The 12,293-nt window shown below is 44.4% G+C and overlaps 2 protein-coding genes across 4 annotated transcripts; one reads left to right on the top strand and one right to left on the bottom strand.

Annotated features, from left to right (window-relative positions):
• Positions 1 to 2,508: 2,508 nt before the first annotated feature.
• On the top strand, positions 2,509 to 6,854 carry ankrd49 (ankyrin repeat domain 49). 2 transcript variants are annotated; one of them, XM_047044512.1, is made up of 3 exons: positions 2,509 to 2,719; positions 5,291 to 5,527; positions 6,269 to 6,854. In XM_047044512.1, the coding sequence occupies exons 2-3, from the start codon at positions 5,306 to 5,308 to the stop codon at positions 6,743 to 6,745; spliced, it is 699 nt and encodes a 232-aa protein (XP_046900468.1). In that variant the 5' UTR covers positions 2,509 to 2,719; positions 5,291 to 5,305; the 3' UTR covers positions 6,746 to 6,854. The 2 variants fall into 2 exon arrangements, with proteins under 2 accessions (XP_046900468.1, XP_046900469.1); XM_047044513.1 differs by lacking the exon at positions 2,509 to 2,719 and having other exon boundaries at positions 2,726 to 5,527.
• A 1,803-nt stretch (positions 6,855 to 8,657) lies between these two features.
• On the bottom strand, positions 8,658 to 12,168 carry LOC124483894. Of its 2 annotated transcripts, none has more exons than XM_047044483.1 (4): positions 12,083 to 12,168; positions 11,111 to 11,940; positions 10,532 to 10,780; positions 8,658 to 10,396 (listed from the first exon to the last, which is right to left on the bottom strand). In XM_047044483.1, the coding sequence occupies exons 1-4, from the start codon at positions 12,133 to 12,135 to the stop codon at positions 10,143 to 10,145; spliced, it is 1,386 nt and encodes a 461-aa protein (XP_046900439.1). In that variant the 5' UTR covers positions 12,136 to 12,168; the 3' UTR covers positions 8,658 to 10,142. The 2 variants fall into 2 exon arrangements, with proteins under 2 accessions (XP_046900439.1, XP_046900440.1); XM_047044484.1 differs by having other exon boundaries at positions 11,111 to 11,937.
• Positions 12,169 to 12,293: the final 125 nt, after the last annotated feature.

Below are 12,293 nucleotides of genomic sequence, written 5' to 3'. Positions count from 1 at the left end.
ATGGTAAAAAGTGCTCAACAATATTGCCTACCCTTTAATAAACTTAAAAGTCCAGTCCTTTAGCGTAGTAGATCAGGGAGCCACTCCGGGGACCCTTCTGAAACTGGAAAAATAATTGAGCTATAAGCCCTTTAAAAAAACAACAAACCTCATGTTTCGGCGGAACATAAGCAGTTCGAATTTGAATAATAATCGTCATTGTGTAGAAGTTGAAACTGAATAAATCTAAATTTATATTAATTGTACTTTCGTTACAATAAGTGTAAGGAACAAGAAATATCTGCAAACCAGAAATAGAGGCGACATGTGTCTACCGTACATATAGCAGACATTCAACCTTGCACCACCCACAATTAAACACTACGCAAGTATCCTACACAGAATAATAAAGATTACATGTTTATTCATATACACAAGTATTTTGACATGAGCAGCTCTTTATGTTCCCCATATGATTTATAATTATATGGGTTTCAAAAACCTTGATTGGGTGCAGACACCTGCATGGAATGTGACTTGTTGTTTTGAGATGTAAATGAAGGATCCTTAATCACCAATGAAACACCATATAAAAGGTCACATTATGTATCACAGAACATTTTAATCAAATTTGTGTGTGTGTTTATGTGTGTTCATGTGGGTCGGTGTGCTTTTCTTGAATGTTTGCTGAGAAGGTTGAGGTAAGATGAGTCACTTGCCATTTTCTCTGTGGGTACATTTGTTTTGATCCACTTAAGAAAGACCCAGAGAATGCCAGAGACTGACAGATTATTTATCACTAGTTATAGGGCTTGATTTTTTTTTTTTTTAAACCTGTAGCCCTGAGATTGCCTTGACCATAAAGACCTTGACTATATAGAACATTCATAATTATCATTATTATTAACCGCTTTGGTAGCAGCAAGTTGATCAGAAGAGCATATTCAATATTGCCTACCTATGAAACTGAAAATAAAAATGTCAAATGTAATTGGAAGCAGAGTAGATATTTTAAAAGTGAACCTTTTCAACAAATGCCATTGCTGCGTTGTAGTGCTTAACACAACAATATAGACAAAGAAATGTTCAGGTTTTTATTTGTTGGTTGCCATTATTGAGGTGCCTGTCACAACCAAGATAGAGTTGACATTTTTGGTCCTATCTTTTGTGCCGTGTGATGAATGTCATGTAGTCTATAGCCTACAGTGTTGTTGTTTTGTTGCATCTTTGTTCCGGGAGTACAATGGTACTTAGGAATGGTTTGCTGAATCCAACGCTAGTTTCCTCAAGGTTCACAATGACTCTTGCTTAGACTGTTGCTCTTGTTGGTTAGTGGTAGCTGATTTAAACTGTTGTATTCTTTTTTTTTTAGTTAATCCTATTTTGATTGCTTTCCTACAGGTACACCTGCACTTAGAGATTAATGTTGTGTAATTTTAACTTGTTTAACTACATGCTCTTATGGTTTCTTCCCTTAGCACTATTTTTTGGTTGTTCACAATATGTACTTCTTGTTTTTGACTACCCGCAATGCTGTGGGGCTATCTTGTTGTTATTATCAGTGACCTATGCACTTTGTGAAGCTCTCTCTTGGAAGTCGCTTTGGATAAAAGCGTCTGCTAAATGAATAAATGTAAATGTAAATGTAAATGCATCTGGAGTTTTTGAAAGACAATGGAATATGACTGACTTACATTGTTGAAATAAAGAACTGACAAATATAAATGATACAGTATAGTTATTAAGACAATCCACCCCTTAAACACCTCAAATGAAAGTGTCACAAAAAGACAATTGGGAGCTTTCTAGAGATCAATAAAACTCACTGAGCTGACAGGTTAAGAATGGGCCCAGGCGTAACATTGGAACACCAAGGAACCATAACATATTTGACATTTTCTCCAACAATACAGCTTTTCATGACTTGGCTGCTCAGTGGACTTTGACCCCATTGGTGTCACCATGAAAATGACACAGGTTTACACCCTGAAGGAATTTGGAGAAGCATGCATAGGCCTAGATTCTCTTCCAAGTTCAAATTCAATTTAGTTTTTGTCCGTTGTTGTAGCAAGATGTTCCGGGCATGACCTACTTGCGTTACAATCATTTCAAAGTGCTGTGAGCCATGCTCTAGAACTATTTTAAAATATATATATTTTCAGTGTCACGACTCACATGCCACTTAAAAAGGAGTTGTCATGACTACTAGGTACATCCCAGCGAGGTTGTCATGGTTACTGAAGACATATTATTGTTTATTAGGTGTGTTTGCTCTCAGCAAGGCCACAAAGACCAACATGTTAACCACAACACCATACACCTTCTTGCACCAATGAAAATAAGAAGAGAACCATCTCAATCGACACTTTCACTTTAGTATTTTGTAAGTGAGCAGCAACAAGTGTATGTTGTAGACCAGCATATGTATAAATAATAAATATGCACTTATTTAACCACCACTAAAACGAATAACCTCGTCACACTCTCGAACAGTAGGTGGCGATGATGCACCTCTTAAATATTGGTTGCAATCTCCCTCAACAACTAAAGAAGAAGAAGCTTGTTCTTGGCAGTTCGCGTCTCGTGTTTCTGAAAAATATATGTACCATCAACGTATTGTAGATGTGTAGATAACTGTGGAATAACCATGTATTTGACTGCTATCCAGCTTTATACAGTACTACAGTAATAGATACCAAACCACACGAGGCAACTACTGTAACTAGAGCTAGCTAGCCAGGTAAGATTTTGATGCCCCACTTATTTTGCAGACTGTTGTGTTGAGGTTGCTTGCTGCTTAACTTAAAATGTCAGTGCTTGTACAGTCAATTTAAAATCGTCCACCAGCGAGCCGGTGTTATGTCACGACTGGTTTTCAAACAAACTGGTTTCTGTATATTGTGTTTACCTAACAGCAGCAGGAGTTGGTGCCCACCTCTTTCACACAATCACAAACATTTTACTGGTGATTTTTAAATGCTAGCGTTACTTAACAACTGCTGCTGTTTGAAAACCAGTACTGTAGGGACATAATACCAGTCCTAAACAACAAATCACATGTATTGATTTTTTTTTATTTTTTTTATAAAATAATGTGTTAGTTAGCTGGACTAGCTACTCTGGGCTATGTATTGTTTAGCTTGTTAAGCCTGTTCAAGTTTATTATCATATAGTCATAAACCGCATTTATCAGTAATGAAATTATTTGTGCTCAATGTCTGTTCAATTTAGAGAATAAAAACAAATAATACTGGAGAATGGAGAAAAGGGTAGAAAAAATAAGAACAATTGTAGTGCAAAAATATATTTCAAGGACAGTTCAGCATCCTGATGGCGTTTGGGTAAAAACTAACCCTGTGTCTGCTAGGACAGGACCTTATGCTCTTGTATCGCCTTCCAGAAGGCAGGAGGGAGAAAAGACTGTGGCAGGGATGACAAGGGTCAGAAATGATCCGCTTGGCCTTCCTCCTGCAGCGCTGGCTGTAAAGGTCCTGAATGGATGGTAATGCAGTCCTTGTAATACGCTGTGCAGGTTTGACCATTCTTTGTAGCGTCTTCCTGTCCTGGGCAGTGCTGTTGCCAAACCATGTTGTAATGCCACCAGTCAGTATGCTCTCTATGGTGCAGCGGTGTGTTTGAAATTGGTCAGTACAGTGCAGTTCATGCCACATGTCTGCAGTTGCCGCAGAAAAAAGAGCCTCTGTTTCGCTGTCCTTGTAACCACACCAATATGGTGTGTCCAGCTCAGATCTTCGTTAATGTTGATACCAAGAAATCTGAAACTTTTGACTCTCCACTGCTGTGCCCCTGATGTGAATGGGTGCATGTTCTCCCTGCATCCGCCTGTAGTCCACTATCAACTCCCTGGGTTTTGCTACATTAAGCAGCAGGCTGTTATCCTGACACCAAGATGTCATTGTTGCCACCTCTGCTCTGTAGGCAGACTCATCACCATTCTTGATGCAACCGATAATGGTGGTGTCATCAGCCAACTTAATGATGGTGTTGGAGCTGTTAGTGGCTGCACAATCATAGGTGAACAGGGAGTACAACAGTGGGCTTAACACACAACCCTGTGGGGCACCAGTGCTGAGTGTTAGACTGGTTGAGGTGATGTTACCCAGCCGTACTGCCTGTGGTCTGTCTGTCAGGAAGTTCAATATCCAGCTGCACATGGAGGGACTGATGTTCAGGTTCTGTAGTTTCATGATGAGGCTGATTGGTACTATGGTGTCGAAGGCGGAGCTGAAGCCGATGAAGAGCATCCGCACGTACGTGTTGTTCTGATCCAGGTGACAGAGAGCAGTGCCAAAGCTACAGCATCATCTGTAGGCCTGTATGCACAACTGGAGTGGGTCCAATGCATGTGACAGGCAGGATGTAATGTGGTCTTTGACTAACCTCTCGAAGCATTTCATCACAACAGCAGTGAGTTTGACAGGGCCGTAATCATTGCGACGGGGCCGTAATCATTGAGACAGCTCACTGATGGTTTCTTAGGGACTGGGATGATGGTGGCCCTCTTGAAGCTATTGGGGACGACAGACTGGGACAGGGAGAGGTTAAAGATGTCAGTGAACACCTCTGCCAGTTCAGGAGCACAGGCCTTGAGAACACGGCCAGGGATGTTGTCAGGTCCCGGAGCTTTAAGCACATTCACTCTCCTGAATGACTTGCACACATCAGTCACAGATACCTGGAGAGGGCAGCTGTCTTGCTCCAGCAGTACCTCTGACCTGGTGTGAGACTCAAATCAAGCATAAAAGGTGTTCAGCTCTTCTGCAAGAGAAACAGAGACCTCTGCTTGATGGCTCTTTCCTTTATAATCTGTGATGGTCTTCCACATGTCTCTGGTGGTGGATCCTGTGTAATAACTAATACTCCACTTTCTCTCTGTACTGTCTCTTTGCCGGCTTGATGGTTTTTCTGAGTTCATATCGGGCTATTTTGTACTCACATGGGTCTTGTTGATCATACTGTTGCGATGAAGCTGCATTACTGATCTCACTCAAAATAATTATTAAGCTTTTGTGGCGAGTATGAATAAGCAAATACAATAATTAACGTACTCAGGACAGTTTCTTCAGTTTCTTCTTGTAAAGATTACTTTTATTTCAGCTAATACCCCAATGGTGTATACATGACCACATTAAGGACTCTTAACACATGGTAAGGCTTCTTAAATGAGTCCTTAATGTGTCATAGAAACACCAATGGGGTACTAGCTGAAGGAAAAGCCATCTTCACAGGCAGGTGAAGTTTTGATGTATCAACACTCACTCATTCTGCCATTATGAAAATGGACAATTAGTCAACTTGCAGGACAATGGAGTTCCCAGATGGTTTCAACCAGCTGGAGCTTTTGAAGACGCATGGGCACCTAATTCCCCGTGGAGGCCATAGCCTGTGGCCAGGAAAGGAGGGGGAGGAGGAAGATGAGGAGGAGGAAGAAGAGGGGGAGCACAATGAGGAGTGGTACACCCAGAGAGAGGAGAGGCTGAAGGGGAGACCACAGGATTTCATACTATGGGCGGCGGAAAATGACCGTGTGAGTTCAGTAGTTCACACGCACAAAAGACACCTGTTCACAGCCCACTGGTCATGATTGTTTGCATATAAACACACACAGACGCCTTAAGTGCTAGAAATCGATTCATCTAGTCAATTAGACCACAAATCTGCTTCAGTCTAGTTTAACACACAGTCAGATGGGAGATTATTCAAGACATATCAGGTTTTTTATGATTCTATTCTCTATGAATCCTGAAGGAAATTCAATTCAGATAACTGTTAATAATGGGTCTTGAGTTATTGTTTTGTAAGTGTGGACTTACCGTAGGCACTTTTGCCACAGATTATTATATATTATTTTGTAATATACATATTTATGTTTTAAGTCTTACCATGATAATAATGTAACCCTTTTATTAGGATATATTTCCTCAAACCGCGGCCCGCCACGGTTAAATTTCTGCCGCCACGGTATCAGAATTAGAGCTGTACAAAATTTTAGGCCGTCTAATTTTAGGCCGGGGGGGGGGTGTTAGACCTGACCTGCCCCCACTGCTAAAAAAAATCCTAGGGGAAACACTGAGAATGATCAGTTCTTGTTATTACTCTAAACCTTACAGTGCTTTACTGAAGTTAATCTGTGATGTAGTGAGATGCTCTTCTCATTACATCCTTTTATCAGTTCTATTCAACAAGGTGAAATCCTGCTATTGAACTAAAACAAAATGAAACAATTGTCCTTCTTACTCCTGCTCCTCTCTCTTTCTCTGTCTGTCAGCTGACGACGGTCCAGAGGTTGCTGTCAGAGGACCCTTTACTGGTGCACTGCAGAGACACAGATGGGTACACCCCGTTACACCGTGCGTCGTATGGAGGTCATGTTGCCATGGTGCCCACACTACTGGTGGCGGGAGCGGACATTGACCTCCGCACGGTCGATGGATGGACGGCACTCCATAGTGCTTGTCGCTGGGCTCGCGTAGCCGTGGCAACCCTTCTTTTGCATAGAGGGGCAGAGCTTAACAGCCAGACCAATGGCGGGCTCACACCACTGCACCTGGCCGCCTCCCACACCAGCCGATCACCTGCAGACTCCGCCCACACGCTTGAGCTCCTGCTCTCGCAGCGCCATCTGCAGCCGTGGATTGTCAGCAGCGGAGGAGAGACGGCGAGCGAGGTTGCCAGGCGGAGCGGACCGCATCACTTCCTGTTTGAGATGGTGGAAGACTCTATTGGCGTGTTGCCTCCGCGCTGAACTCCCCTACCTCTTACCCTTGCTTGCTTCCGTGGACATTTTGAATGTGTACATGTCTTATTGCAAATTAATCTCAATGTGACTCAGAATAAACCACACTAGAACAATATCAACAAAAACATTGGTTCCCATTCCATGGTAAATATCTACAATGGCAATGCAAGTGTAGTTTAGAGTGTACATCCCACTTATCTGAAGACTTTCAAAAGCATTTTCTCCTCAATCTAAAATATCATTAGCCTGCATCATAAAGTGGTGACGTGATTCACAGCAACCCCCTGGAGCAGTGGCAAGGCTTTACTCTCCCTACTGGATACACGTAGAACAGAAGAACTCATACAGACGCCAACAGGTTTTGCAGATGAAGTTCATAATCCAACTGTATTGGTTGTCATGGGAGCTGAGTGGCCGCTTCTTTGAGCAGCCACATAGGCTACTGTAAAACAAACACAACCCTATCCTCTCGTTTCATGAATCCATATTATTTCTCTATTACTGCTCGTTTCATGTCCAAACAATCCATTCATGTCCAGCCCCAATCCTCATTTCAGCTCTCTAATGCAGGTCTTGGTGGTATCATTTTAGTTCTGTCAGATTACCTGTGTATAGTATTTGATACTCTGAATGAGAAACTCAAAGAAATGGTTTGATGAAGTAAACTGCAAATTGAAATTGCAATTATTTTTTGGTATCATATCAGGGCATTTACTAATTTGCTGTCTTGCATGCATATGCAGTGTTTATATATTACATGGAATCATCTTTTAAGATGAGAAAAACAACCTTGTCCCTTGGGGTATTAAGGGTCTAGAAAGTTTCATTTTTCTTCGTATGCACAAGTTATCTTGTGCGCAAAAGAAAATGCACGCCTAGGCTACTATAAAATCATGCGTCTTTGGCATCAGATGCACGGTCACCATAAAATGGAGCAAACTCACCTTATCAAATAGTTTTCACCCCAGAATGTCCATGTCACCTGGCCCCTAAAGTCTCTACATTTGATTTTGTATCTTGTGCTCTCAAATAATTTTTCTTTTGGAAACAAGTTATTTACTTATGCGCACAAAACTACTTTCGGGACTTTATGGGGTCTTGCTCAACTTTGGGTATGAAGGGTCTTGCTGCCCTCTAGTGGAACTTTATAAACAGTACCCTAAGGTCGAATTTCGTTTTGCCGTGTTGCCTTTACTATGCATTAGCAAATCAAATAACTTCTTTTTAACTTCATCGGATGATGAATGTTACACATGCTTGTTTTTTAAGCAGGTAGGCTAGGTTGAAGTGTTATAGCTTTGAACCGACGCCACAAGTCATTTTTGGTGCCATCTCCTGGACAAGTAGATGAATAGATATACAGCAGCGTGACATGAACACACCTTTTTACTGATTTACGTAATGTCCTGTTTCTGATCTGCCAAAGGTCTGACCGTACAGAATAACGCGATCATACATCCATACGTGAATTGGCACAATAAGACATAGGTGCCACGTAACACGTAGGCAAAGGACATGAAACGAAACTTCATGTACAACGAGTATTTGCTTGAATGTGCAATACTGCGCACATTGTTACATTTGAGGTGGTTTACCGCACAATTTAATAGGCTGTTGTTGTTGTTGTCGGAAATTGTATATTATCTATATGAACTACACTCCCTCACATCTATTTGAAATGTATATGAAATGTGCATATAGTCGTAGCACCGGTCTTCTATAGAATCTGCTATAGCACTTTGTTAGCATTGTTTTTAGTGTACCTGTTTTTTAAGCTGCGAGCCTGCGACACACCTGTTGCACATGTAACTGCGTCATCTCCTTGTCAAAGTGGGGAACTGTGGAGCGCCACGCCGTGGTAATAGATTTTGTGTCTTAAGTTTAATATCAATGCTAGAAATAATCACAAAAGACTAAACAGCTGCAACTTTTTATAAGACTTATTAAAAAAAAAAAACATGACACGAAAACCAAGGAATATCATACACTGTGTGTAGCTTTTTTCTTTGTGTTACTGTGAATATTTACAAACCACAGGCCTATGTACAATATACACTCAAATGGGGAAAAAGTTACAAGTAGGACAAACAAGCCAATTAACAAAATTATATATAACTTTTTTTTCTGTACAACGTAACTGGCTGGAATTGGAGCATCAACTAACAATGGATGATGTGAACGGTTTAAATAACTTCAAGTATCTGTTCGACATGGTGTTTTGTAGTTTTTTTGTAGTTCAGTAGTTGACAAAGATTTCTGGGCACTTGTAATTGAGTGACAAAAGCATCCAGAATCTAGCATTAGGCCTACTGCAAAACTATTGACACGCATAAAGGCCGGACAGGAACTGGACAGGAACCGGACAAAACTAGTCTTTGAAAAGACGAACAATTAACACGAACAACACAAAAACACTGCATGGGAGAGGGGTATAATACAAATAAAATAAACAACTTTCCGGCCGAGTCATTCAGTTTACTTCCAAATAATGCCTCAAAAGACAACCCAACCGAGGGAAGTCAGGGAAATGTATCGCCCTCAAATTGAGATAATAGCTTGATAACTTAAGCACCTTTTTTTTTTTTTTAACAGCTTGAAGAAAAATAAAACGTGCATAAATGCACAGGGAAAATAAGTGGACCGATGCCAAAAACAAAATGCTAGTTCTTTGGGTTAATGCCCTCTCAGCTTCTCTGATGTACCTGTTTAGAGGAGAAGGGGAAGGTATAGTAACCAAATATGCAACATGATTTAGTCTAATCTTCACATGTTTTAGGACTAATCATGGCTTTGAGGAATCAAACTTTACTTCACTGACAAGTGTTGCAACTTCCAACGTAGAAATACGGAAGTTAATATGGTTAAATTCAAACAACCCCGTTATTGGTATCTAGGTGGGTCACATCTAGTGCCATTTTGGTAAGGAAAAGGGAATCTTCTCAGAGTAAAGGCTACAGACTAACTGAGCAATTGCAGACTACCCAATAAGTTCTAGGTAAAGACAACTCCAAAAATCTGAATGGCACAGTTGCAACAGGGTCATTCTGTTAGAGGTGAAACTAGTACAGGCCTGTACAAACTAAAGCGTAGCCAAACCCTGCCAATCTCTCGTCTCAATGTGAATCGCAAATGACACCCTACACAAATTTAGTGCGCCTGTTCTGTAGTGCACTCACCACACTCCATCCTAAAAGAAATGGTAGAATTTAAGACCTCAAAACAGTGAAACATAGTGTGTCATCGGAGCTCCTTTGAAATCTCCTTCAGATAATGCACTACAGAATAGACAGGTTCCCCTTCTGCAGACAGAGGACTGTCCAAAATGTGTGTGACTACAAGGATCGGCGGTCATCTGGACCGCGAGTAGTAGTGTGCTACGTCAGACGTCCTTCAGCCTCCCTTCTCAGCAGACAATGAGTGGAGGTGGGTCGCTATCGCGACGTTGGTTCTTCTTCAGCAGCTGGATGCGGTTGTGGCAGTAGAACTTGATGGCGCGCCAGTCACGGCGGTTGGTCACCAGCAGGGGGCAGGACTGCAGGCAGCGCTCGCAGTCCGCCTTGGCCGGCACACGCAGCTCGGCGATGTTCCGCGTCAGGTGCTCCTCCACGGCGGCGCGCTCCGCCTCCGACCACGGGCGCTTGAGGACGCCGCGCTTACCTGTGGGAAGAGCGACGAAGGCGAACTTGTCACAACCCGTGGGACTGGAGGATACAACAGGATCTGCGAGATGACACTGAGCGTACCAGCACACACATGGTTTAGTTGACACGACTCCGACAAGCAGACACAAACCTGAGCGCGGCTGACCGGAGCCTCTTCTGCGACCGGCGAGCGACGGGGATAGAGGCGAGGCGGACGGGGGTGTGCCTTTCATCTTCTTGGGCCGCGGTGTCCTGCTGTTGGCTTTTCCCCTCCGGACATACAGGAGCGTGGGCGTTGGGGCGGGTGTCTGGGTGGCCGGGGTCACCTCGCCCTTTTCCTTGCCCGGGTCGCCTTCAGACTCGCCCTCTGAGTATGAGTCTGCAGAGTTTCCAGACATTACTGGACCGAGGACACCATGGAGAGGAGAAGATAGCGAGCGGACAAGAAAAGAAGGGGCACACATGTAATTTTTTGCAACAACATAGATCCAACAGCATTTTTCCAACTTCATATTTGTTTAATGTATTTGTATTATCACCAGTCACTACATATTAACCCTTACACCTCTACCATACTTCCTTATGGTGATTTTGTAATAGAATAATACACCTGTAGATCATTCTTTGAAACAAGATCATTTAGATCATTCCATGACAGCTTTATAGCTCATTTTGTTTACTTGCCATCTCTTTTAAAAATTCTGTCCCCCTTTCCTCCCCCCTGCCTCACCGTCCAGCTCCAGACAGATGTGGTGTAGACTCATCCCTCTGAAGAGCACTCCATCCCTCTCTCCACACAGCACGACCCTCCCCACTCTCCCCATCAGCCCCGGATCCTGGCCAATCCCGCCGCAGCTCTGCGTCACGTGATACTCCCTCTCCAGGAAGTGCTCCAGCCGCTCCACTGCGCTCCCGCCTGGCTGGCCTGGCTCCTCCCCCTCCCCCAGTAGCAGTAGCTGCGTCAGGATTGCCACTTGCCGTCGAACCCGGGTCTGGGTCAGCGCCCGGGGGTTGCGCGTGCCGCTGGAGCGGGCCAGGCTCCTCAGCAGGTCGGTGCCGCGGAGGGGCGTGGCCGGGGAGTGGTAGGGGCGGGCAAAGACGTAAGGGTTTTGCGGGTCCACGCCCACGTCGTGGCGCGTCTGCAGGAGGAGCTCCAGGCAGGGCTCGCAATGCGGGGGCAAGATGAGGGGCTGAACGCGGCCACGCTTGCCCTGCACCCCCACACGGGGGAGATGGGGAAGGACAAGGCGTTCGAAGGGGGACAGGGAGGCCTCCAGGGGGGTGAGGGCGGGCGGGGCACCGGGGGGGACCGGCACGGGACACTGGGGGGTGACGCGGACGCGGTACTCGGCGATGGCGAGCTTGGAGACCTCACACTCACGCCGGCGGTTGTAGAGGATGAGCAGAGCCAGGCTGGAGTGGCACAGTAGGCGCCAGGCCTCAGCGGACTGCAGCTGGCGGGACAGCGACAGGAAGGCAGAGTGCTGAAGCCGGCGGAGGTAGAGAACAAGGGAGGAGAGGGAGGAGAGGAGAGGCAGCATGTGGAGGCGGCCTGAGCTGCTGGAGGGAAGGAAGGAAGGGGAGAGAGAGAGTGAGGGAGTGGAGGGGAAAGATAAGTCATCTTATGTTCATTTTAAGGTACCGTCAGACAATCGAAAAGGATTATTTATCGGCCGAGGACACTCTGCTGGACTCGACTTACCTCAGAAGGTCCTTTTCCTTGTCCTCGGTTCCACTGTCGTCTTCTATTTCCATCACTCCGTTCTGTTCCTCTTCCTCCTCTTCTTCCTCGTCCTCCCTCCTTTGGCAGCGTCTCCATCCCTTTGTTGGCCTCGCTTTGGGAATGAGGACACGCCAACTGCACGTCCCCTTCCTCTTTAGGCCGGGTCACCTTCACCACCTCCACTTCGCCC

This window comes from Hypomesus transpacificus, chromosome 22 (assembly GCF_021917145.1).
Source record: "Hypomesus transpacificus isolate Combined female chromosome 22, fHypTra1, whole genome shotgun sequence".
Classification (NCBI taxonomy): domain Eukaryota; kingdom Metazoa; phylum Chordata; class Actinopteri; order Osmeriformes; family Osmeridae; genus Hypomesus; species Hypomesus transpacificus.
Note: the sequence above shows the minus strand (reverse complement) of the source record. Positions and strands in the feature narration are given on the sequence as shown.